We start from the raw sequence: 22,464 nt of genomic DNA on the forward strand, positions 1-22,464 counted from the left end.
GACAAGCGTCTCATCAAAGTTCTTTATACACATAACCTGTGCATCTTTCTTCAACGAAAGTTCTTGTGGCGCCAAGAAATTGGCCAAAAGCGTACTCTTCTGGGGCTCTGGCAATGTACCTGTATCAATGGCTCGATACCGAGATTCGCTACCAGGAAGAGCTTGTAGACGTCTCTTGTTAGCATTCTCTACTTCGTATCTAGTGGCATATAGTTCAGCTGGCACTATACCGCGCGGACAGGAAAGTGGCCTGCTCAATCGTTGAAACTCTCGTACTGTTCTGTCCGATATTCGCCCATCCCTCATCTCATTCAACATATCGATAAACACCTGGTCACCTTTTTGACGGAAAACTTCCTTGAGTATAATTGTCTGCTGAATGGTTTCCTTCCATGCAAGACACTCAAAAGAAAAGAATGCTTCCATGTCTTCGTTGATTTCTCCATCCAAGCCGGTTTTTTTCACCACTGGTGGCAACTGATAAAAATCACCACAAGCAACCACCTGGATTCCACCAAACGGAGCATTGTTTCTTCTAAACTTTTTGGCTATCTCATTCAATTTATCCAAAAGTTCGCCATCCACCATGGAAACCTCATCAATGATCAACACCTTGGTTTCCATCCATCTCTTTGTAGCTTTCTTGTTTCGACGAATCTTCTTGACCAACGAGTCCACCGTACCACTGCCTAAACCAATACCACCAAAGCTGTGCAATGTAATGCCACCAATATTACACGCGGCAAGTCCAGTAGAAGCTGTCACTGCTACACCGGTTTTGTATTTCTGTCTCAATGCTTTGATTATAGATCTCAATAACACCGACTTACCGGTACCTGCTGATCCGGTATAAAACAAGGAAATACCCAGTAATACTCTCTGCAATACTGTTTCTTGCTCTTTGGAAAGAATAATTGGCTGTACTTTCTTCGATGTCAGATTGTCTGCAACTTCTCTCGAGGCGGCAGCATTATTTATTGTGGGTTTCTGGGTTGCAAGAAGTATTGTGTGATTGACCGGTTTAGTACTAGGTTTTTCTAGCAGCGGGACAACCGAGTAATTTCGCACACTCGGCCGAGGAACTTTGAACTCGTGATTTATATTTTTATATGGGAGTGCAGGAGGCGAGATGTTATTGATGTTATTGAGTATAGGGGACAGCTCCATGTGCGATTTGCGTTTTTTACCCGGTGAGCCCGTTTTTGATGGCGATGAAGTGATTACGTAGTTGCGCGCTGCAGCTTGTCTAGGAGGAGCTTTAATGGATGACGATTGAGTAGATAGTCGATCATGTGATGTTTGTGGATTTGACGAGGGTACCTCAGTCGGTGTAGACGCAGAAATAGGCACCGGTATAGACACTGGAGTAGGGGTCGGAGCAGGAGCAGGAGCAGGAGCAGACTGAGACACAGGTAAACAAGTAGTAGCTTTAATTGAAGCCAGAGAGGGGTGTGGCGGTGATGCTCCATTTTTTCTTGGAATATTGTGTGAAACAGACATTGATCGTACCTGTTTTGTTGTTGCTGCTGTTGTTTTTGCTGCTGCTGCTGCTGCTGCTGCATCTGCTGCTGCCAACAATGCTTCATCATCTTCATCGCTGAACCCAGAACTTTGACTGACCTCATTCTTGACTGCTGGTATATTAAGATGTTGGCTTGTATTCAGGTTCGGCTTTTGCTGCAGTAATGTAGCTATCACTTCAATTGGATTTTTGTGACACTGCTCTTGCTTAATCTTCAACTGAGAACTATCGCTATCATTGTCGCTAAATTCAAATGAATCATCGAGCTCTTTAATAAGTGCTAATTCATGCGCAAGTTCCCTTTTCGTTTCTACTGTAGTTCTACCTGGCTGCGAGTCATGCCGCAGCAGTGCAAACGTATCATCACTGAATTCAAAAGATTCTCGCAATGTATCGTACTTGTGGCTTTGTCCAGTAGAGGCAACAACGGCTGTTTCATTTTGTTTTCTCTGTTCTTTTTCCTCTGTTTGCTGCTTCTGTTGTTGTTGTTGTTGTTGTTGATGTTGTTGATGATCATAATTCTTTTCTTCTACACTCAGATCCGAGAATTGCGATGAAAATTGCAGGAAGCTAAAACGTTTTCCTCTACTGCTATGTTCAATATCAGATCTATATCCATTTGAGACATCATTTCGAATTGATCCAACATCGCTTTCTTCACCAAACGAATCATCTATATCAATTCCATCAAGTGCGGCCAATTTGGCCCCGTCAGAGCCTAACGCGTCTGGCATGTGCTTGAAGCTGCGAGAATTTCTTGTTTTCGTGTTTTTTTGATTATTCTTATATATCAGTGGTGATCGTAATGTAGAGGAATATGCCTTTAAGCTCGTGTTAAATGCCCTCCTATATGTGATTGCAAGATGTGTTGGTGCTGCTGCGGTTACTTTGATGTAAGATGGTATATTCTTCATGCACATCAACAACAAAACGCACTATAATTAACGTATGTATTCTAGTTTTTTCCTTTCCTTTCCTTTCCTTTATGTTCTGTTCTTTCCCTTTTTTGGTGTTTTAATCCCGATTCCTACTTCTTCATAGGTTCTATTCTTTTCTTTTGTTGTATGAAACGACTGAAGGGGTGTGTATGTGAGTGAGTGAGTGAGTGAGTGAGTGTGTGCGAGTATTGAAGCACAGCTCTGCTTTTATTCTTTTTGTTTTATCTCTTGATATCTGAAACTCGAAAGTTATTCGCGTCTTAACCTTTTCTAAGCCAGAAAAATCTAGACAAAGATAGATAGAGATAGAGAGAGAGAGATAGAAATTGAAATAGGAGATAACGGAGAATGTTTTCATATACATATGCATATTCATATATACATCTTCATACACATCTTCATACACATCTTCATACACATCTTCATACACATCTTCATTCACAAATAAAAACAAGAGACGATGGGAAAATAAAAATAAAAATAAAAATAAAAATCAAAAGATATAAAATTTATAAATTCCACAATAGAGAATACATTAACTTATCTATTTGCCCCTATGGCCCAGCCCAATCCGGAAACAAACAAATTGGAGATCTTTTCTCCTGCTTTGTTTGTGCTATGTGAAGCGTCGTTTATAATATCTTGAGGATGCAAGCCCAGAGACCACGCGCTGTCACTCTTGGCATTATTCATCTCTTTCTGAATTTGAAATTGTCTCATGTTTGCAACATTGGTATCTCGACTATTCTCTTCTAGCTTTGCATTGACTTTGTTCCATTGGTCAAGAATCACACGACTATGGTCTCCACAGTCTAATCTTTGCAAGGTTAACGAGAGTATTTGTCTCTGCTTTATCCAAACTTTTTGCATCTCCTGCGGGTCTGCATTATCTAACCAGCCTGGGGATACAAACTTGCCTACTTGGTAGAAAGTTAACCAGAATTGGTCAATATTGAAATCGTTGCTCAGTAAATTACCGAAATGTTCAAACAACTCGATGCTCTGAGTGTATGCATAGGAAAAATTGTTATCCACCAATGCACTTTCAATACAAGCAGTTTTCAACTTGCTGAAATACAAATTTGTATCCACTGTACTTGAATCCAGCTCAAAATAGAGCAACAAATCATTTAAAATTCGAAATAGCTTTTCAAACGCCAAGTACGATTTGGGGTTTTGCTCAAGAATGACCGTGATCAACAAAAAACACTCTTTTTTCCCAAGTTGTTCATGCGCCGAGTGATTGGAAAACTTGACTAATTGACTTGGCGTGAATGGCTTGTTTTTCTCAACAACTATTTTGAAATTCTTCATCGCCGACATTGCCTTGAATAAATGCTTTAGCGCAATAATTTTTTCCCGCTTAGTTGCAGGTAGCTGTGTATACTCGGGTAATTGCTCAATAATGTCTAAACATCTTCTGGCTTGATGCAAATGACCTATTTTGTCATTGATATTATTAGCAGAGTTAAAACTCTCCCAAAACTTGTCCATAAACACTTCGTAAATCTCAATTGGGCTCAATTCCGTTTTGTGGTCACGCACTAGCTCTTCAGACTCTTCAATAAGACCAGACATTAGCAATCTCTCAACAATCACGTAATCTGCTTTTGCTCTGTTTGAATTCAGCACAAACTCATTTTTAAATTGCAGAATCAGTTGGTACATCAGTTTCCAATTTGTTGCATTGACATTATTCATTATTTTCATCAACTCTTTTTGAGCAAGATTACTGGAAAGACCGTTACCTTTGTCATTGCTGTTATCAGATGTGAGTTTGAGCTGCAAGTATTCTTGCATTGTGATTTGACTGATTGGGTATAAACGTTGGCAAGTAGCAATTGCTCGCAGCAAGAATGGTGCATACTCGGGTTTGAACAAAATTGCAAGAGGATTGCTTTCTGAAGAAAACTCTTTGTAAGTCATTGTCTCATTTGAACCTACGCTTAAATCAACCTCACCGAGCAACAATTCTTTTGGTTCATTTTTAAACTCGTCTTCATTATCAAGAATATTGGCCAACGTTGCCTTGATTGTGTCATACAATTTCATCAATTCCACCGAGGATAAAGAATTAGCGTTTCCGTTCAAGTTGTAATAGTAGCAAGAAGCTAAGTAATGCGGGATTATCTTTGTCTTCATCTTTATCATCAATGTTGTTGACGTGTGTTCTGACTTTAAAACCTCCAAGTTGAGCAATCGAAACACAATGTTCCATAATCCAAACTTTTTCAAAATTGAACCTTTATATACTTGAAACATCCATCGGTCCAAAGCATCGATGTTATAGTCGTGGTATTTCAACAATGGAATTATTGTTTGCAGAAGCCATTCCTCTGATGTTTGAATTTGTCCATTGGTGAGTGGTTGTACAAGCTTATCAAACTTTTCGTTGTATGATGATTGGAGATACGTTTGCAATGACATCAGCGACAGCGAGTATTCTGCACCATAATTCGACCAATAGTAAGTGTATGGCATCAAAACACCCTCGTTCCAATCCTGAAACTCACGAAACTCAATGTTGTCAAATAAATCATCAATCTCATTCAAGTCATTGTAGAACTGACTCAATGCAAATGTCTTGGCTTGAAGAAACCCAAGAAGGTTGGCATTCACAGAGGCGAACTTGTTGTACTCAAAATCGAGTATATCTGCAGCTTTGTGATTGGTTTCCTGGAGTAAATTGTCTGCTGTTTCGATTAGAGAAGTTTCGTTCTGAATTGGTACTTGCTCTTCTACTTTGTTCTCAATATCGTGGTCTTCCCTCTCCGTGTCCTTGTCCTTGTCCTTGTCATTGTCCTCGTTGTCTATTTCTTTTTCGACTGGTCCTATTTCTTTTTCCAAACTTGTCTCAAGTATGTATCTGGCTGCTTGCAGAACTATACTATATGGTATTAGCCCTGGAAGCGTATGAACAAGAAGAATGTTTAACAAGTTGCTAGTGGACACGTAATGCGGTGTTAAGTTCCCAATTTTTTGTTGAATGTTTTGAATGTTAATTAAGAATTGTTTTTGATTCTGTGGCAAGGCTAATGATTGAACTAGAGAGACATATAGCCCAGCATCGGTAGTACGTGCCAATTCCATATTTGCACTCATTAGTGAAGAACTATTATTGGGGTTTCTTCCTTTAATTCTTCTTCTTCTACTCGTCTTTGTAATTAGCCCCGCTCTGCCGTTGTTAGCAGGTTGCGCTAAAATTTCAAAAAACGGAATCTCTTTTTTAATTTTATTTTATTTTTTTATTTTTTTATTTTTTTTATTAATTTTTAAGTATTTAATTTTTCCTTCTTGTTTTCCTTCTTCCCTCCCAAAGATACGGCGTGCTTTGCTGTAAAACATCTTCACAAACACATCCTATTTAGTATATCATCCATTACACTTCCCACTCCAATCACACTCCACTCTCTCTCCCCCTTTCCCCCACTGGATACTATATACGTTTGTTCACAACACCAACAACAATGGCTACTCCAAAACAGGCGCGGTTGATTTCCGATGCAGTAGAAAACCATCTCAAATACAATGACACTACATTTGCAGCATATAGAAAGCTTCGACAGGATATTCTAGCACTAAACACGAGCATCACAAAAGAACTAAATGACAATAATGGGGATTCTGTTCCTGAAACGGGCAGAGTATCACCGTCAACATTGGAAAAACTAGGTCAACTAGATATCGAGCTACAGAAAATGGAACTCATATACAAAGCCCACATCGACGAGCTCCAAAATACACTACAGATCCAAAAAGTGTTGAAGCCCGATATACTTAGTAGTATAAAAGCGCAATTGGAGTCCATCAGTAAGCATAACCAAGAACTAGAGGACAGAATTAAAAACATCAAGACAATTGAAAAACCCTTGTGGGACAAGATCACAAACTTAGTCGCCAGTTTCAACTCGAATCTTGCCACTGCAACGGCGAGGTTGATACACCCTACAATCATTATGAAGATTGGACAGGATGAACTGAAGAGAGAAAAAGAGTCACAGCAGATTGATTATAGGTCACTCGTTTTTGACAAGAAAGAGCTACAGAAAGAATTTCTAAAATTGACTTATGAAAAATTAATTGACACCAACATTGCCGAGTTTCTTGACTCAAACACAAGGATCTTTGATAAGTTTATCGACGATGATTCTAAAGTTATTTATAAACTACCAAGGTCCGGGTTGCATGATCTAGACTCGACTACAACGCTTGACGAATACGACGAATTAATCTCCAAGACAATAACGCAAATACAAGCAATGCAAAACGAACAAGAGTCAATCAAGACAAGCTGGCATAAGAATGCGGAAAAGATAAGAAAGATAGATGCAATTGTCAATGGAAAAGAAGATGAGGACGTTGAGATGAGTTGAAGGAAATAAAATTAAAAAAAAAAAAAAAACCAAAACATTATTTCGTAAGCCGATGATAGTTAATAAGTAAATTTGTAAGAATGAAGTGGCTGCACATTTTGGTTATCCATACCAATTTCTTTATTTTTCTTTTGTTTTTCCCCCTTTTTTTTCTTTCTTTATGTCTCTCCATATACCTGTCTTTTTATTCTATAGCTGGACTAATTAATATCACCGAATCTCCTCTCACAAATACCATATCCGTTTTCTTCTTCACCGGTTTGGTATCGGGGCTATCTCCGTATATAGTTTCTGTTGCATCACTTAACACCATGTTACAATGACTGTCATAACCCTGTAGCTTGCCGTACAATTCTCGTGCTCCCCTGAGCTTTACCACCACATAATCGTCTAGTTGGAATCTTATAAGGTCCAATGGCTCCTGCAGCTGTTGATGTTCTGTCTTTACCGTTGACATATTTGAAGTTGCTGTTGTCACCGTTAAATGTGTAATTGTACCAAGAGTTTTGGTCTTGTCCTTAGTATTTGTTCAAGATTGCTATCAAGATTGCTATCAAGATTGTTATTAAAATTGTTATCAAGATTGTTATCAAGATTGTTATCAAGATTGTCTCGATTGGATATCAACGAAACCTCTAGTTCATGCTCGGGACATTTTTTTTTTCTTTTTCAATCTGTTTTGCTCTCAGCCTTTGACATTTTTGTCAAGCCTCACACTCTATTTATTTTTTTTTTCCCTTGCACACTGAAAATTAAAAAGAAAATTTTTTGATTCTATTCTAGGCAAAGAGAAAGAGACCAAACGAACCAGGTATAGTAGAAAAAAAAAATCAAAAAAAATCAAAAAAAATCAAAAAGTCAAAAAGGTCAAATAGTAGAAGAGAATAAACAAGTCGATTTAGAACATATACAATTTGTTTAAACTGCAGTCCGTGGCACCAACTATATTCACCATGTCGATCGCTAGTATAAGGGCTCTACTGAGAAGTGCCGTGAGTCTAGCACGCACAAAACCACTCAGATTCACCAATTTAAAAGACATCAAACTACGTCCTCCAATTCCACCAACAGTTGAAAATTTCCAAGTGTCACCAGACCATCCACTTTGGCAATTCTTCCCCGAGGGTAACCAAACAACAAATGCCATACGTGAACAGGATGATCTTGACCATGACTCGCGTGAGTGGACAAGTGCTGAACTCCGCCAAAAGTCATTTGAAGATTTGCACCGGTTGTGGTACATTATCCTTAAGGAGCGTAATATCCTAGCTCGTGAAGTGCGTTTAGCGGAGTCGATTGGTATGAGAGATGTGAAACAATTCAACAATATTGATTACAAGCTTATCAAGTCTCTCCGTAGGATCAAACAAGTGTTGTTGGAGCGCCACATTGCATTTGAAAGAAGCCAGGCATCCCCCTCAGTCCAAGAGGAGAAGAACGAGTACTTGGAAGAGTTTTCAGAAAGGTACTTGAATGCAGAAGGGAAGGAAATCGAGGAAATGGATGAGAAGTTGGACAGATTGCAATATGCCTTTTTCGGAATCGAGCCTACCATGGACATTGAAACACTCCAAGACGATATCGATGTAAACTTCATCAAGGGAATGGAGTATTCAAGTAACCTCAAAGCACAAAAATACAATAAACTCAACCCAGAGAGTGAGTTGGAGTTGCCATTAAGAGGACCAATGGAAGAATTGCCATTCCTCTTGTTTGACGTTGAAGATGCTGTTCAACAAGTGAAGGAGTTGAGAGAATCTGGACAATCAAGAGAACTTTACAAGATCGAGACAATTCCATTCTTGAGCAAGGCTATCAAGTCTCATCTCGAGGGTCAAGAGTGATCAATTGAAGGGTATAGTAGATATGTGTTTGTGATACTGCGTTGTAAATAAAGAAGATAAAACAGTTTTGTGATTAGGCTCTAATTTCTTGCTTCTTTTGCTTCTTTTGCTTCTTCTGCTGTTCTGCTCTTTTGCTGTTCTGCTGTTCTGCTCTTTTGCTTCATAAGTTTTCATTTCGTCATTTGAATCTCTCAAAAATGTATATTCTTTATCCTAATACAAGTGCCTGTGTGAAAATCACCTACTGAGTGGTTCATCAATTGGTCTGTAATCTCTCAAAGAATTGAGGATCCCGAGTAATTTAATTTGCGCGAAAACAAAAGTCTGGCCAATTGGTACCATTTCCAATTTTCCCCTTTAAATGCGAATACTTGGAAAAAACCCCAAAAGCAATCACACACTTGAACTTTGCACTTTTTGAACTTTTCGAACTTTTTGAACTTTTTGAACTTTTTGAACTTTTTGGACCTTGGACTTTGAATCTTCAACACTTTAAACCTTCCCTCGACACTCATACGCATACACTACAAAGACCATAGACAAAATGGGAGGAAGGATACATGGATTTCTTGGAGGTGTGCTACTCACCTCGGCATTGACATACTACACCGGCCAGATGTTCCACACAAATTCCAAGTTTATTTCACAGCAGCTCCAACAATCAAACAATACTATCAACAATAGAATCCTTACTGACTCCGACTATAAGCAAGTTAGGATTCCAAACAACCATATAACAACCACAGACAGAACTTTTTCAGAGACATGCAAGGATATATGGAACGAGGAGATTATCAAGATGGTGAATTGGGTATACGGAATCAATTGGTATAAATTAGGATTGAAGTTCGATAATGAGTCCAATAGGATATTGGATAAAGTGGCTGAACTGTTTGTTAACAAGAAATAAGCATTTGGCGTACGAACAGAGTAAATAGTAAGAGCTAGTCGAAACAAAAATACAAAATAGAATGCAACAATACAGGAGGTTCAACTATACTTTTACCTTTTACCTTTTACCTTTTACCTTTTACCTTTTACCTTCTACCTTTTCTTTTTACTTCCTGTCTTTTTCTTCTTCTTTTTTTAATTAATTGAAAGTAAATGGAATATCCACACCGCCTTCATTTCCTTCTTTCACCCCACACCTCTGCAATTTTAATTATTAAAAGAGCTTTGAATATCTCTACCAATGACCCACATGGCAATAGGTTCAATAATGGAAAATATAAAACCTATAATTACTTGGAAAAAGCCCCATTGCCTGGGCCTGACACCTAAAGAGCCACACCCGAGAAGCCACCCGATTGTGTCAGTGGTTACGGAATCATACCCTTTCTTTAAACAATCAATGATGATTCCAGCACATTTATCCCCAGGGATAGGATAACTTGGCCCTTCTATTTTCTTTGTAATTTCTGGCTTGGTTTTTTGCTCTTCTTCAAATCCTTCGCTCTGAAAATTGCCAGGGTAGACGCTCGAGACTCTGAAGTTGTACGGTCCTAATTCCTGTCGTAAAATTATCGAAAGCGAGTCTATGGCTGCTTTCATTGGTGCGTATTGTGCATACCCAATGAATGGGAAAAATCCCACAACTGACCCGAATAAAACTATATGCCTCCTTGGCCATTCGGATGGTTTTATCTGGTCATTCTCTACGCAAAAATGCTTAAACCCCGTGTGGACCACATTTATCGCAGTTTTGTAGTTGATATCAATGCCCAGTGAAATGTCTTGTGCAGTTAAATCTCCAAATAGTTTAGGCACGCTTGACCCAGCACAACACATGATTATATCTGGATTAAAGCCCTGCAGAGCCATTTCCTTCCATAAAAACCTACATGCATCGTATTCAGATACATCGCATGTGAAAAATGTAACTTTGGCAGTATGTGTAGCTTGCTTGGGGAGCTTGCGAATGGTTTCAGATTGAGCTTCGAGTTTCTTTGTGGTGCGTGCAACTAAAATAACTGAACAGTTTTCGAGGTACAATTTTTTTGCAATTTCAACTCCCAAACCCTGCGAAGCCCCAATAATCAACGCCGTCTTGCCATCGGTTGAAAAATTATTTCGTGAGTACCACATTTTGACTGAGGTGTTTGTACATAACTTTGTGTATATATGCGTAGTTTGTTTATCTAATCTTTTATCTCGAGAAGTTGGGACCAAAGAGCGAGCATCGAGGAGCCAGGAGACCGAAGCGAAATAGTGAGAAGACAGAGGGTGCAAGGCTAGTACACTTATATACGCGTGAGCCCAATAAATAATGCACCAAAAAAAAAAAGAAAAAAAAATTATAATCAAAAAAAAGATTCAGAATCAAAATCAAAATCAAAATCAAAATCAAAATCTAAAAAGGGAATTTACACGTGAGATTCATTATGTGTATCATGATGATATTAGCTGAATGTTTCTAAGTAGACTATTTACACAATACAAAGAATGCAATCAAGACTATTTGAAGAACATGTAATTTTCAAATGGAAAGAATGAAAGGGTTGAAAGAAGACAAAAGAGACAAAAAAATTGTTCTTCAAGGTTTATGTAGGTTTTATAAATGGTGATGGTGGTATGACTGCTTCTTTGGCCTCCTTGGACTGTGGTCTCGGCCTGGTAGGGTATTTCTTCGACACTAACAATTTTCCTTTCAATGAGCCAGTATGTCTTTCCATATATGGCAAACTCTCCAACAGCCTCTTGACTTTTTCGTCAACCTCTTGTTTTTCCTCACCTTCAGCTCCTTGTTTAAAGAATTCCCGCTTGCATGTCTCCACAGCGTCTCTGAATGCCTCTTCTCCACCTGGTCTTCTCTCGGTCAATTTCTTAACATTTAATTCAGTGATGTCGTCTAATGGTATGTTTTGCAACTCCATTTTGGCAACAGCCTTGGCGGTAAACCAAAATTTGATTTCATATTTCGAGTCGACAAGTTCAATGACGCTCATTGGAGCCTTGTCTTCGCCCAATCTGGGCTCCAACTTGATTACTCTTGTGAAGCCGTGTGTTCGGTTCGAGTACCTTTGAGCCAATTCATTAATAACTTTATTTCCACATTCTTCTTGATCCGGTATTTGCAAGAAACGAAGCGCACTAACGGTGTCCCACGCTTTTGGAACAGGTTCGCCAGCACTATGTTCTCGGTGCAAGCTGGGCACAAACTTGTTTGTCTTGATCTGATGCATGGCATTAGCCAAAAGCCTTTCAATCTTTGGTTGTGCTTTTCTAGCACGGCCCAGTGTGGTCACAATGTATTCGTTTCGTATCACATTGGCTGCAAGGTTCTTGATTATCTGCTTAGTGTGACGTGCCACATTCTTGGGTGTATTGTCAATTCTCATCTTATTTTCTGATCCTTTCTTTTTATCCTGTGCTGATACAGGTTCAGTTGCAATGTTTATACGTCTAACTTTCCCAGCTTTGGATGGTTTTCTAAATACCTTTGTCTCTAACCATTTGGATCTTGAAATTTTTTCTTTTTTCTTTCTCTCTCTTTCTCTCTCTCTCTCCTTCATTCAACTAGATGTAAAAATAGTGTCGTGAAATATTGGGACACTGTACTAGAGAGAGGTGCACGACAATTCTCGTTCTCATTTCCTGAAAAATTCATCTCATCATCACAAGACCATCGAGATATACACAATAAATATTAAACTGCTAAAACGTTATAAGCAAACTACTGTTTCAAAGATTAAACAACCAACCAAAAAACAAACCAAATAAACAAAGCGCCAACACTAGCAAAATGCATTTGATGTACACTTTGGATAACGAGGGAAAGAGAATCTACACCTTGAAAAAGATCACAGAGGAAGGGAAAATCACCGACTCGGCGCACCCTGCCAGATTCAGTCCCGATGACAAATACTCTAGACAAAGAGTTACATTGAAGAAGAGATTCGGATTATTGCCTACACAGAACTAAGCTTTTGTTCTTTTTATTTTTTTGAGTAGTTATGATTTTACACAAGACAGGGAATAAGAAGGGTGGGGAAATGAATTAAATAGAGCTTTCCAGATATAAGCAGGACCAACCTCGAGAAAAGAAAATTTGTTTTTGACAAGATGATTGAATATTGAAAGTCTATACTCTGCGAGCAGAGATTAGAGGAAAACAATCAAGTGAAAAGTGGTTACTACTGATACTTCCTTGAGATTGGAGATTTGTATATTAATTCTTTTTTTTTTAATTTTCAATAAACAGAAGAAGATTGATTTGACAAGGGAAACTTTGAGGTGTAAGTTTTTTATAATTCTTTTTTTTTTTTTATTTTGGAAAGGCTACAAAGCGATATGACTATAGCAAGGAGTTTTACATCTCGCAAGTAAAGCACGGAAATCATGAATTTTTAGAGCTCGTTTTCTCAAAACAAACACAATGAAAATTCTTGATGAATATTATTGCTGACTATCGCTCGAATTCACGACGTAAAACTTTACTTTCTCTTACCTTACCTACTCTTCTCGAACATTCTCTGAATGGCTTTTATGTAATAGAGGGGTGCTTAAGAAAAGAAAGAGATAGCAAAACAAGAGAAAAACAAAACAAAACAATACAAAACGAAACAAAATTCAACTAGACAAAACTAAACAAAAGAAAGCATCTCTATATCAAAATCACTGAACAACATATTGCGCAAATTGTCCATGGTTATAGCCACGCCCACGCGCGCGAGTGTCTGATATATTTTTTGCAATAGTTTTTGTATTAGTTTTTGCATTAGGTTTTTGATCGATAGCTTGACCAACAGGGCCTCCATTTACTGGCAGCATACCCGAATGGAATGCCATTGCGATAGGTGATACTTGCGGTGCTGATGGCGACATTCCATTAGTAAATTTCCCGGAGTAACTTGGTGAAAATGGTGCTGGAGATTTCACCATGGTCGATGTAGTAGAAGCAGGTGCACTATTAATACATTGCAGCGGAGCTGCTCCATACATATAAGGGCTAGGATACCCATAATAATAGTGCATCATTGGCTGGAAAGTGTAATACGCTTGAGAAGCAATCATATTAGCATTAGCATTGGCATTAACATTGGCCCTTGCCTCGTCCCTTTTATTGCTGTTAAAAGTTTCCACTGTCACACTTGGCGGAGCTGATGCAGGGAGTGGAAAAAATGGCCCAGTTGGTGACCCCATGTAATTCAAATAAGGAGTAACCTGCGCCTTACTATAAGTGTTCAAAAAATCATTATTTGCAAAATGACTTGGCGCTACAGCAGCAGCAGCAGCAGCAACAGAAGAAGAAGAAGAATCAATGTTGCTGGTAACATGTGGAGAAGATTTCTGAATTGCAAATGACGATTGTATGACAATTGGAGCAAAATGGTGCTGACGCATCTGAACAACTTTGTTGTTGGTCGCAAGAATTGCCCTAATAGACATCTTGAAAGTCTTGTAAAACACAAACCCTATTTTACCAGGTTTCTTCAAGTCGTCTGGTATATCCTTGACTTCGTTGTCTCCACCAACGGCAGTATTAGTCTTGCTGGAAATAGTGTTGGCAGAAGCACCAGTGCCAGAAAAAGACTCGCTACATTCTTTACCTTGCTGCGCGTAAAACTGAGGCTTGATGATCTTTGCCGATTTAATAGAGCCGAATTGCAGCCAAAATGATTCCCAAGTGACATCGTCATTGTGAAAAATCTGCGGAAGATTGTTTACGTACAAATTTGTCTCTTGGTAGTTTACAGCACGCAAAAATGAATTGATGGTGTACATTGGGTTGGGCGGGTTAACATTTATCACCTGCAATGGTTTGGCTCCGGCAACATGCAATATATTGCAAGTGAGATAAGACTGGTTTGCCAGGGAAAACAAGTAGTGGTTATGTTTATGCTGAGCAATGGTTATTGATATACCTGTATCTGTAGCTGAACCATTTACAGATTCAGAATCATTGCCATCATTGACTTCATTAGCTTCATTAGAAGAACCCTCAGCTTCAGAATTAGCACTTTCCCTCCTCATCTTTGAATTCTTTCCTTCTTGTTCCGCTTCAAAGTCCATCAACTGGGGCAAACAATGAATATCAATTGTCTTAAACTCCAGCCAAGTCAAGCCATTGAGATAGTAAAGTATCCTCAATGTATTTTCATTAAGGTTCAGATTGTGTCTAAAACGAATGTATCCAAAGTCAGAGACTTTGAAACTTTTGTCTGTCAAAGATGGCACAATCCTTTCCTTGACCTTATCTTTTTCCATCTCTTGCTCTTTACCTTTGTCTCTTGCCCTTTCATTAATCAAAATTGGAAAATATATGGAATCAATAACATTACCAAAGCTTCTAAAAACATCCAAGAACTTTTCAAAGTCAAACATCGACACAGTTTCGGTGGGAAAAAACTTGTGCAAGTTTTGGACAACGATGAATGCAAAATGGTCATTATTCATGTTACTAGTTGATTGAACTCCTCTCAACATCATTGTAGGACAGCCCGCAATTGTTTGTGCTCGGGGATATGGCGGTTGCAAGCTCAATCTTTTAATGTTTGGAAAGAATCTGTTCCCTGGTTCTGCTACATTTAGCGTATGCGCAGCAAACGAAGCCAGCCTTTCTCTTTTGTTAAGGTACCTATTAAGAAACAATGGAACCTGTGGATTGGTATTGAATGTATTTGGTGTCAACTTGTGGTATTTTTCTATTAGCATGTCGACATCAAGGTAGTTGGAGAACTTGACTATAGCAAATGCCGAGGAAACAATATGTACCGAGTCGGCCGACTCTGTCGACGATGGGGACGAGGATGAAGAGGAAGAGGAGGAGGAGGATGACGATGACGATGACGATGACGATGACGATGATGATGATGATGATGATGATGATGATGATGAAAAAGAGGAAGATGAAGATGAAGAAAAGGATGACGACGATGGCAGGTTTCTTTGTGGTACACCATTTCGAAACAACTTCACTTCTTGCAATGACTTGAAATGGCACTTGCCATTCAAAAATTCGTATAAAGGGTTCTTTGACACAACACCTTTCTCATCGAGCTCTGTTTTGTTTAAAGTCATCGAGTCCATTTTTCCACCATCAAATACAATCTCACTTGACAAGTTCTTGATGAACAATATACCTGGATGCGAGATAAACTTTGAATAGTCCAAGCTAAATTGCAAATTATCTTCGTATAATTGGTAAATCAAATTTTCCAAACTGCTTTTGCTTTTAAACTCAATAATGAACACTTTCTCCCCATCACTGCCAATTTGCTCCTCCCCTATGTTCAATTTAGCATGCTGTCCAACGAGATCTCTGATATGTTGTTCCAGATTCTTTTCCATTGGACAGTGTATTTTCAACACCACTGGAAAATTGGGGCTTGCAAAACCGTGTCTCTGGTTCCTTCTCAGCTCTATAAAGACCGTGTCATTTATGCAGTCAATCAACTCTTGGTTTGGTGCTGGTTGCACACAGTTTACATTTGTAGCAATAGAACCTCTTGAGCATTTTGCATGACTCTCATCTTTTGGAGACAATGGAGACAACGGAGACAACGAATTCGAAGGTTCCAATGTACCTAACGAAACTGACAACTCTGCTGAATCTGTCGCTTCTCTGGGTTCTAATGAGGTATGTGAGTGCGTTGTTGATTGTGATTCCACGTTGCAACTTGACCTGGTGGTGGTACTAGACAGTGAGACTAAGGGCAAAGTTGGTGTCCGACTCATGCTGTTTCTTAACTATTTTGAAACTTTTTAAAACAATTAACAAAATATAAATTCGTTTTTTTTAATCCACTTTGAGTGAAAAATATGCCTTTTTGATGGTGGACTTAGGTCAATCTTCGAAAAAAGGAACAAAATGACAAAAAAAAAGGAAAACAAAAGAGTTGAACCAAAAAAAAAATTGAAACTCTTATACCCAGCAAAAACCCTCTCTTTTTATGATGGTAGGCAGAAGACTTGAAGACTTTCAAAAAGAATGGTTTCTTTTAGCTTCTACTCGAACAATGCACGCTAATCTCTTTTTAATGATAAAGATGTTGATGCACTTAAAGAAGTTTCTTCAAATGGTTTAAAAGATTAGTTTCAGATAATTTTTAAGTAGAAGATATAGTTGTTCGCTTTTTTTTCTTTTTCTTTCTTTTAGCTGAATATGATCTTTTAACCTTTTCCTATCTTTAGAGAATTCAACCACTAGTGACCTGACTTTTGTGGAGATGCAGTTATTATGACTTTCTTTTTAATTTTTTTCTGGCTGTAAGAACACCTATACGTTATTGACCACTGATATAATTAAATATTATATATGATGCTTTATTTTTTTTTGCAACTATTGTGGGAGTTTCTTTTGTCTTTTTGAATCTTGCAAAATGTTGGACCAAAGAAAAATAAAATTCAAAAAAAAGAAAATAAAAAAAAGAAACGAGGTAGTTAGTAGTATGGTAAAAACACGAAAATTCACACACACACGAAAAGTTAGTTGGTATTTGTCTCTTTCTCTTTCTCTTTCTCTTTCTCTTTCTTTACTTTCTTTTCGAAAGTCCGAAATGAGATTCAATGTAATATTATTATTCGATTATTCTCTTGGACGTTTCTCTTGGAAAGTACAAAGTCACAACTTTGAATATTGAATTTGCGAAAAATGAATATCAATTATATAAATTTTTTTATCTGTAAGTTAAATGTGAAGATCCTTTCCAAACTTTGATAACCAGTGGGTTACTTAATTTGTAAACTGAATGGATGAATGAAAAAAAAACAATCAACAATGTCAATTTATTCTGATATGTAATTCTGGCTCTTTTTTTTTTCTTTCAATCTTTCACAATTTTTCATAAATTCGATGGACAATGCTTAAAATTTAAAGCAAACCATCAGCGTAGCAATCATTAAAGACTTTTTAATGCAAGTATCAAATACCAATACTGAGCACCAAGTGTTAAAAAAACAAGAATCAAGAATCCAAAACCAAGAACCAAGAACTAATCGGCTCACCCTGCATCATTGTATCAAAAGCTCTACCGATGAAAGAAGGAAGGAGGAAGTCGGTATGTGTTCTGGACCCCACAATTATCCTCTACCACTACCAAAATTAACCCAGAACCATCTATATAGAGGAATATCCAGAGCGTTTTTTCCATTTCTCTCCCCCCCTCTCTACTTTCTCTTCGTCCTTTGTCATTAACACTATTCTTTCCTTAAATGCTGGTTGCTATATGAGCCAACCATTGGGTACCTAAAAAAGAACAATTGTCCCCCCTCTTTATATTTAGCCCCACTTTGGTAGAAATATAATACCACACACTTGATTTTGCATGCGCACTTCCCAATAATGTCTTTATTATGTCCTTACAGTGTCCTTATAATTTCCTTACGTTTCTTTCAAAATACTTTCACTGTTTGGTTAGATAAATAGTGAATGCATGTTGATGCAGGCAATTTTATGTGCATAAATTGTGGAACGGAGACAACTGGTGCGAACCTGTTTTCATCGGCGGCAGTGTGCAAACGTAAACACATTTAGTAAATCGACTGCTTGGCTGTTTGGCTGTTTGGCTGTTAGGCTGTGTAGTTGTATAGTTGTGCAAACCTATTGAATAACTAAAACCTCTGTCTTTCTTTGTTTCTAATCTGCGCAGCACGCTGAATGTATTTTGTAGTTTAGTTGTGAACAAAATATTGTGTAATCTTGAACTATTGAGTCGAGTTGTCTGAGCGAGTTTGCATTGTCGCTCCTCCCTTTACAATATTTCTACTCAATTGTATTATTCAATACGCATCTCCTAGATTTTCTAAAGTTTCAGTCCATTTGCTATTCTAAATAGTATTTCTTCTTAATTAATACACGGCAGAACATTTGATCATGAATTTGGCCACCCATCATCTTCCAGCCGCATGTTATGAAATTGGTCGAACAGTTTTTTTTTTTTTTGGAGTACTATTTTCATTTTCAGTCTATTCGATTTTCCTTTTTCGTTTCTCGTTTCTCGTTTCCAACATTTTCCAAAACACACACACACAGACACACAGACACTCACACGCATTCTCGCTCACAAACTTACATCCAGAAATGGGATGTGAAACTCAACTAGATTACCTTGTACACTCCTATACTCTAGCATTTGCCAAAAAACACACTTTCGTGCAGCATCCTCGCCACCTTATCCCCGCCACCACTTGCCTGGTTTGTCACTCTTTCATCGTTTTTATTCTTTCTTTCATCGATATCATTCTACTCGACCTTATTGGGAAGACGTATCCATTTGTGTGAGAGTGTGATTACTTTTTTCCCCTTTCTTATTATTCTGGCATCTATTTTGAACAATAGAAGAGATTACTTGCATTCTACAAAAAAGCACATTACAATTCTAGACAAGATTTACCAAGAATCTAAACAATTGAAAGTCTTATCTGTTATTTTCTTTCTTTTTTATTTTATTATCATCATCATGAAACACATCACAGAAGAGATTGTTGTGGGCATGCAAACGTATACTGCAATTATCAGCTACGATCATTCAAAACACAGAAATGCGCCAATTACAATCTACATAAACCAAAAAGATAACAAGGTCCTCGATGATTATGTATACACTATTGCAGATTCGTCTACATATTTGCACAGAGCACGCACGGATGACCAATTGAAATCATTGAACCAGTACCTCGTGAAGAAATTCAAAGTACCCGTGTATTTATCCGTTAGCGGCGATGCCGAATATTCCAACGTTGAGATGTTTCGCTCTATTGTTGACTTGATTGAACCTACATACACTTAGATGCATCCTTTTGATTGATTATGAGAATTGTATAAAATTGCATCTCACTTGAACAGGGTAAAATAAATTGTTGCACGGCTTTGCGCGGTTTTGCACGGCTTTGCACTGAACCGTTTTTTATGAGACTGGTTTTATTGATGTATTCGAGCCATGCTTGGGTTCAAATAATTTTTTTCTGAGTGCAGTTGATGTGACATTTTGCATTTTGAGGTGGTTTAGGTAATAAAACCTTTCAGGAATTATATCCCAAGTGCATTCAAAACTAAACACGTTTGTTTTTTGCACCTCTTTTATTTCTGCTTGTGAGTGTCGTCTTAAAAAAACCAAAACACACAACTATGGCAACTGATACATTCCATTGCATATACTATGATATATTTGGTATCTTGAAGGAGAATGGTGGTGTTTTTTCTTTTAGTATATCGCATGATATATTGCTTCTTGAGCATACCGAGGACTTCTCCTTTGTAATTTATAAACATTCGTTTGCAAATGGCGTATAAAAAGGAATCGGTTGTATGCGTGTTTAGATTTTCTTTAAATTTTCTTTAGATTCTCTTTAGACTTTCTTTAGACTCAAATATATATGCATGTATAAGTGCAAATTGTCTTGATTATCATTGAATTATGAGTAAAGTGGAAAGGGTGCTATTTTATACTCTAAGATACTTTTAAAGACAGTTCTCTTGGTATAATAAGACACCTTTTAATACTTTCATGTCTTTTTTAATTTTTTCTCTTCTTCTTCTTCTTCTTCTTCTACTACTACTACTACTACTACTACTACCAAAAACTTTTCTTTTCATTGTATACTTTATCCCATATTTGTTAAAAAAATTTAAGTTTGATGATTAATAACGGCTCTGTGCTGCGTCGTACAAAAAGAAATTAATTCCGTAATCCTTTTTGCAATAAAGGTTTATTATGATACTGCCAATTGTCCATTGCCGTTGATCGCACATTGTAAAGACATTAAAAAGAAGAATAGTAATAAACAAAAAAAAAATAAATTCTAAAGAGTACTAGAATATTGTGGGTAAAACATAGAGCTACTACCTGGTGTATGCTGGCGGTGGCCTTGCAGGTGGTTCGTAACGAGGCAAAGCCTCGTTGGTATCATCGCCCACATTATTAACAACTGCATTAGCGCCTGCGCCTAAATCTGCACCTGCACCAAAAGCAGAAACAGTAGCTGCTGTTGATGGTTGTCTATTTCTTATCGGACAGCTGTGGAAGCCAGTGTATCCTGTCAAGCAAAGAAGACAGGTTAGTGTATCATTTCGATTACCTCTGTTGCCAACTGTAATGAGTCCAGCAACATTTGAAGTATTTGACACAAAAGCAACATTAACACTCAGCAGAAGTGGCGGTGGTGGTAATGGTAATGGTAATGGTAATGGTGGTGGTGATGTTGGTGGTTGTATCAGCACTGGCATCACCAGAACTGTGTGCCGTGAACTGATCTTTTTGACTGTCTTTGTTGATTTTTTCGATGAACCTCTAAAGCAAAAACAGCACACCATAAAGAACGGAAAAAGGAACAATAAAAAAGCAATGTTTCTAAGTGAGTTTGAACTTGAGTTTGAGTTTGTATAACTATAATTGCTGCTTTTGGTGCTGTTATTGTTCCCAATTCCGTATGTGGAAGTGGAATTATTGAAGCCGATTTGTGTTGTGTTTGTAAGTGATCTTTCTTTTAAATAGTATACTACTGTCATAATTGAGTTGCAGTTGTAATACCAGATGAACTAAGATTTAAATTACTTGAGGGACTGAATTCAAGTCAAGACGGTTGCTGGCAGTACTTATACTACATGTTTTGAAGGACCACAGTCATAATTGTCCCGACGGAGCACTCCGTGAAACTTGATATACTTTTTAGCTGATAGTACAAGTACGACAAACTTAACTACTAGACACTCGTCACCATCAATAACAACAACATTATCAACAATATTACTATCAAAAACACCAAAAAAACATCATCAAAAACAAAATGATTTTTATAATCATCTTGGTCATCTCTATTTTTTTATCAGAAAGATTTACCAATGAGGCTTGCTGATAAGCGGCTATGGACGGGATTCGGTATTAGTCACAGTGTTGGTGGTGGTTGTGGTTGTAATTGTGGAGCAAAAAAATATACCAAAAAGAGCAGGAGAGAGAGACTGAGATTGAGCAAGAGAGAGAGAGCAAGAGAGAGAGAGAGAGAGATACAAACGAAAGAGCCAGTTTTGCTTGCATGACACACTTAGGCATAGAATATTTACCTTTCAGCTCGAATTCCATTAAGCCGATAGGTCAATAGTATTACCGATTTATTTCGAATACACTGGTGACGATGATCATGATGATAAGGAGAAAGAGATGCAAAATGTAGATAGCGTATAGCTTTTTTTTTTCACGCATTGCATAATCGCTGGACTTACCCACTTCGTACCAAAAAGAGTATGCCAGGAGGGAAGGAAAATGAGGAGACGGAAAAATGGGGTCACGTTCTTCTGTCTCATTCATCGGTTTCAGGTACAACGTGGTGCAGTTTACTGTGACAGATGTGAGTGCGGAGATTAAAATTGCACCAAAAAAAAGGGGCGACGGATTTAAACCACCTGGCTCCAAGCAACACACAAAAAGTTATGCAAAAAATGATACCAGGAAATAAAGCCGAAAAAGAATGAACGAAGGAAAGAAGGCAAAAAAGAGAAAGAGTTTAAGCTATGTGGAGAATGATGGAGGAAAGCGATAAGCAAGGAATGGATGAAACCGCTTCGCTCCGAATTGCTCTCTATAGCCATGGTCAACTTTTCCAACGATCAGCCGTTTGCTAATGAAACAACTTCCATATTTGTAAACTGCACCTACTTCTACACTTTGCAAAGTACACACAGAGAAGAAAAAAGACAATAAGAAAGCATTTACAAACATTTGCTATTCCGTCAGTAAGCGTTTCTCGCACTCAAGCGTTGTTTTGGCGTAAAATATATTGAGCCAATCTCGTAAATCTAAAGAGACACTACTGATATGAGAAAGAAGTAAATTAGGTATCTCTAAATGTCA

At 37.9% G+C, this 22,464-nt stretch overlaps 10 protein-coding genes across 10 annotated transcripts; 5 read left to right on the top strand and 5 right to left on the bottom strand. All coding sequences in view use genetic code 12, as the record gives it.

Moving 5' to 3' along the window:
- Nucleotides 1-3,000: 3,000 nt before the first annotated feature.
- PVL30_002499 (uncharacterized protein) lies at nt 3,001-5,562 on the bottom strand (the record flags this gene model as incomplete). The annotated part of the gene is made up of 1 exon (XM_001523503.2): nt 3,001-5,562. The coding sequence occupies one exon, from the start codon at nt 5,560-5,562 to the stop codon at nt 3,001-3,003; it is 2,562 nt and encodes an 853-aa protein (XP_001523553.2).
- Nucleotides 5,563-5,927: 365 nt separating this feature from the next.
- PVL30_002500 (uncharacterized protein) lies at nt 5,928-6,833 on the top strand (the record flags this gene model as incomplete). Its single annotated transcript, XM_001523504.1, has 1 exon — nt 5,928-6,833. The coding sequence occupies one exon, from the start codon at nt 5,928-5,930 to the stop codon at nt 6,831-6,833; it is 906 nt and encodes a 301-aa protein (XP_001523554.2).
- Nucleotides 6,834-7,017: 184 nt separating this feature from the next.
- On the bottom strand, nt 7,018-7,290 carry PVL30_002501 (uncharacterized protein; the record flags this gene model as incomplete). Its single annotated transcript, XM_001523505.2, has 1 exon — nt 7,018-7,290. One exon carries the CDS (start codon nt 7,288-7,290, stop codon nt 7,018-7,020), a length of 273 nt encoding a protein of 90 aa, XP_001523555.2.
- Nucleotides 7,291-7,786: 496 nt separating this feature from the next.
- Nucleotides 7,787-8,677, top strand: MRPL4 (54S ribosomal protein L4 mitochondrial; the record flags this gene model as incomplete). The annotated part of the gene is made up of 1 exon (XM_001523506.2): nt 7,787-8,677. One exon carries the CDS (start codon nt 7,787-7,789, stop codon nt 8,675-8,677), a length of 891 nt encoding a protein of 296 aa, XP_001523556.2.
- A 544-nt stretch (nt 8,678-9,221) lies between these two features.
- On the top strand, nt 9,222-9,587 carry PVL30_002503 (uncharacterized protein; the record flags this gene model as incomplete). Its single annotated transcript, XM_001523507.1, has 1 exon — nt 9,222-9,587. One exon carries the CDS (start codon nt 9,222-9,224, stop codon nt 9,585-9,587), a length of 366 nt encoding a protein of 121 aa, XP_001523557.2.
- Nucleotides 9,588-9,835: 248 nt separating this feature from the next.
- On the bottom strand, nt 9,836-10,762 carry KSR1 (3-dehydrosphinganine reductase; the record flags this gene model as incomplete). Its single annotated transcript, XM_001523508.1, has 1 exon — nt 9,836-10,762. One exon carries the CDS (start codon nt 10,760-10,762, stop codon nt 9,836-9,838), a length of 927 nt encoding a protein of 308 aa, XP_001523558.2.
- A 455-nt stretch (nt 10,763-11,217) lies between these two features.
- PVL30_002505 (uncharacterized protein) lies at nt 11,218-12,303 on the bottom strand (the record flags this gene model as incomplete). The annotated part of the gene is made up of 2 exons (XM_001523509.2): nt 11,218-12,136; nt 12,296-12,303. 2 exons carry the CDS (start codon nt 12,301-12,303, stop codon nt 11,218-11,220), a joined length of 927 nt encoding a protein of 308 aa, XP_001523559.2.
- Nucleotides 12,304-12,419: 116 nt separating this feature from the next.
- NOP10 (snoRNP complex protein) lies at nt 12,420-12,599 on the top strand (the record flags this gene model as incomplete). The annotated part of the gene is made up of 1 exon (XM_001523510.1): nt 12,420-12,599. One exon carries the CDS (start codon nt 12,420-12,422, stop codon nt 12,597-12,599), a length of 180 nt encoding a protein of 59 aa, XP_001523560.1.
- Nucleotides 12,600-13,291: 692 nt separating this feature from the next.
- Nucleotides 13,292-16,354, bottom strand: PVL30_002507 (uncharacterized protein; the record flags this gene model as incomplete). Its single annotated transcript, XM_001523511.2, has 1 exon — nt 13,292-16,354. One exon carries the CDS (start codon nt 16,352-16,354, stop codon nt 13,292-13,294), a length of 3,063 nt encoding a protein of 1,020 aa, XP_001523561.2.
- Nucleotides 16,355-19,077: 2,723 nt separating this feature from the next.
- On the top strand, nt 19,078-19,407 carry PVL30_002508 (uncharacterized protein; the record flags this gene model as incomplete). Its single annotated transcript, XM_061119371.1, has 1 exon — nt 19,078-19,407. The coding sequence occupies one exon, from the start codon at nt 19,078-19,080 to the stop codon at nt 19,405-19,407; it is 330 nt and encodes a 109-aa protein (XP_060975354.1).
- Nucleotides 19,408-22,464: the final 3,057 nt, after the last annotated feature.

The sequence above is a fragment of the Lodderomyces elongisporus genome, chromosome 3, assembly GCF_030384665.1.
Source record: "Lodderomyces elongisporus chromosome 3, complete sequence".
NCBI lineage: Eukaryota > Fungi > Ascomycota > Pichiomycetes > Serinales > Debaryomycetaceae > Lodderomyces > Lodderomyces elongisporus.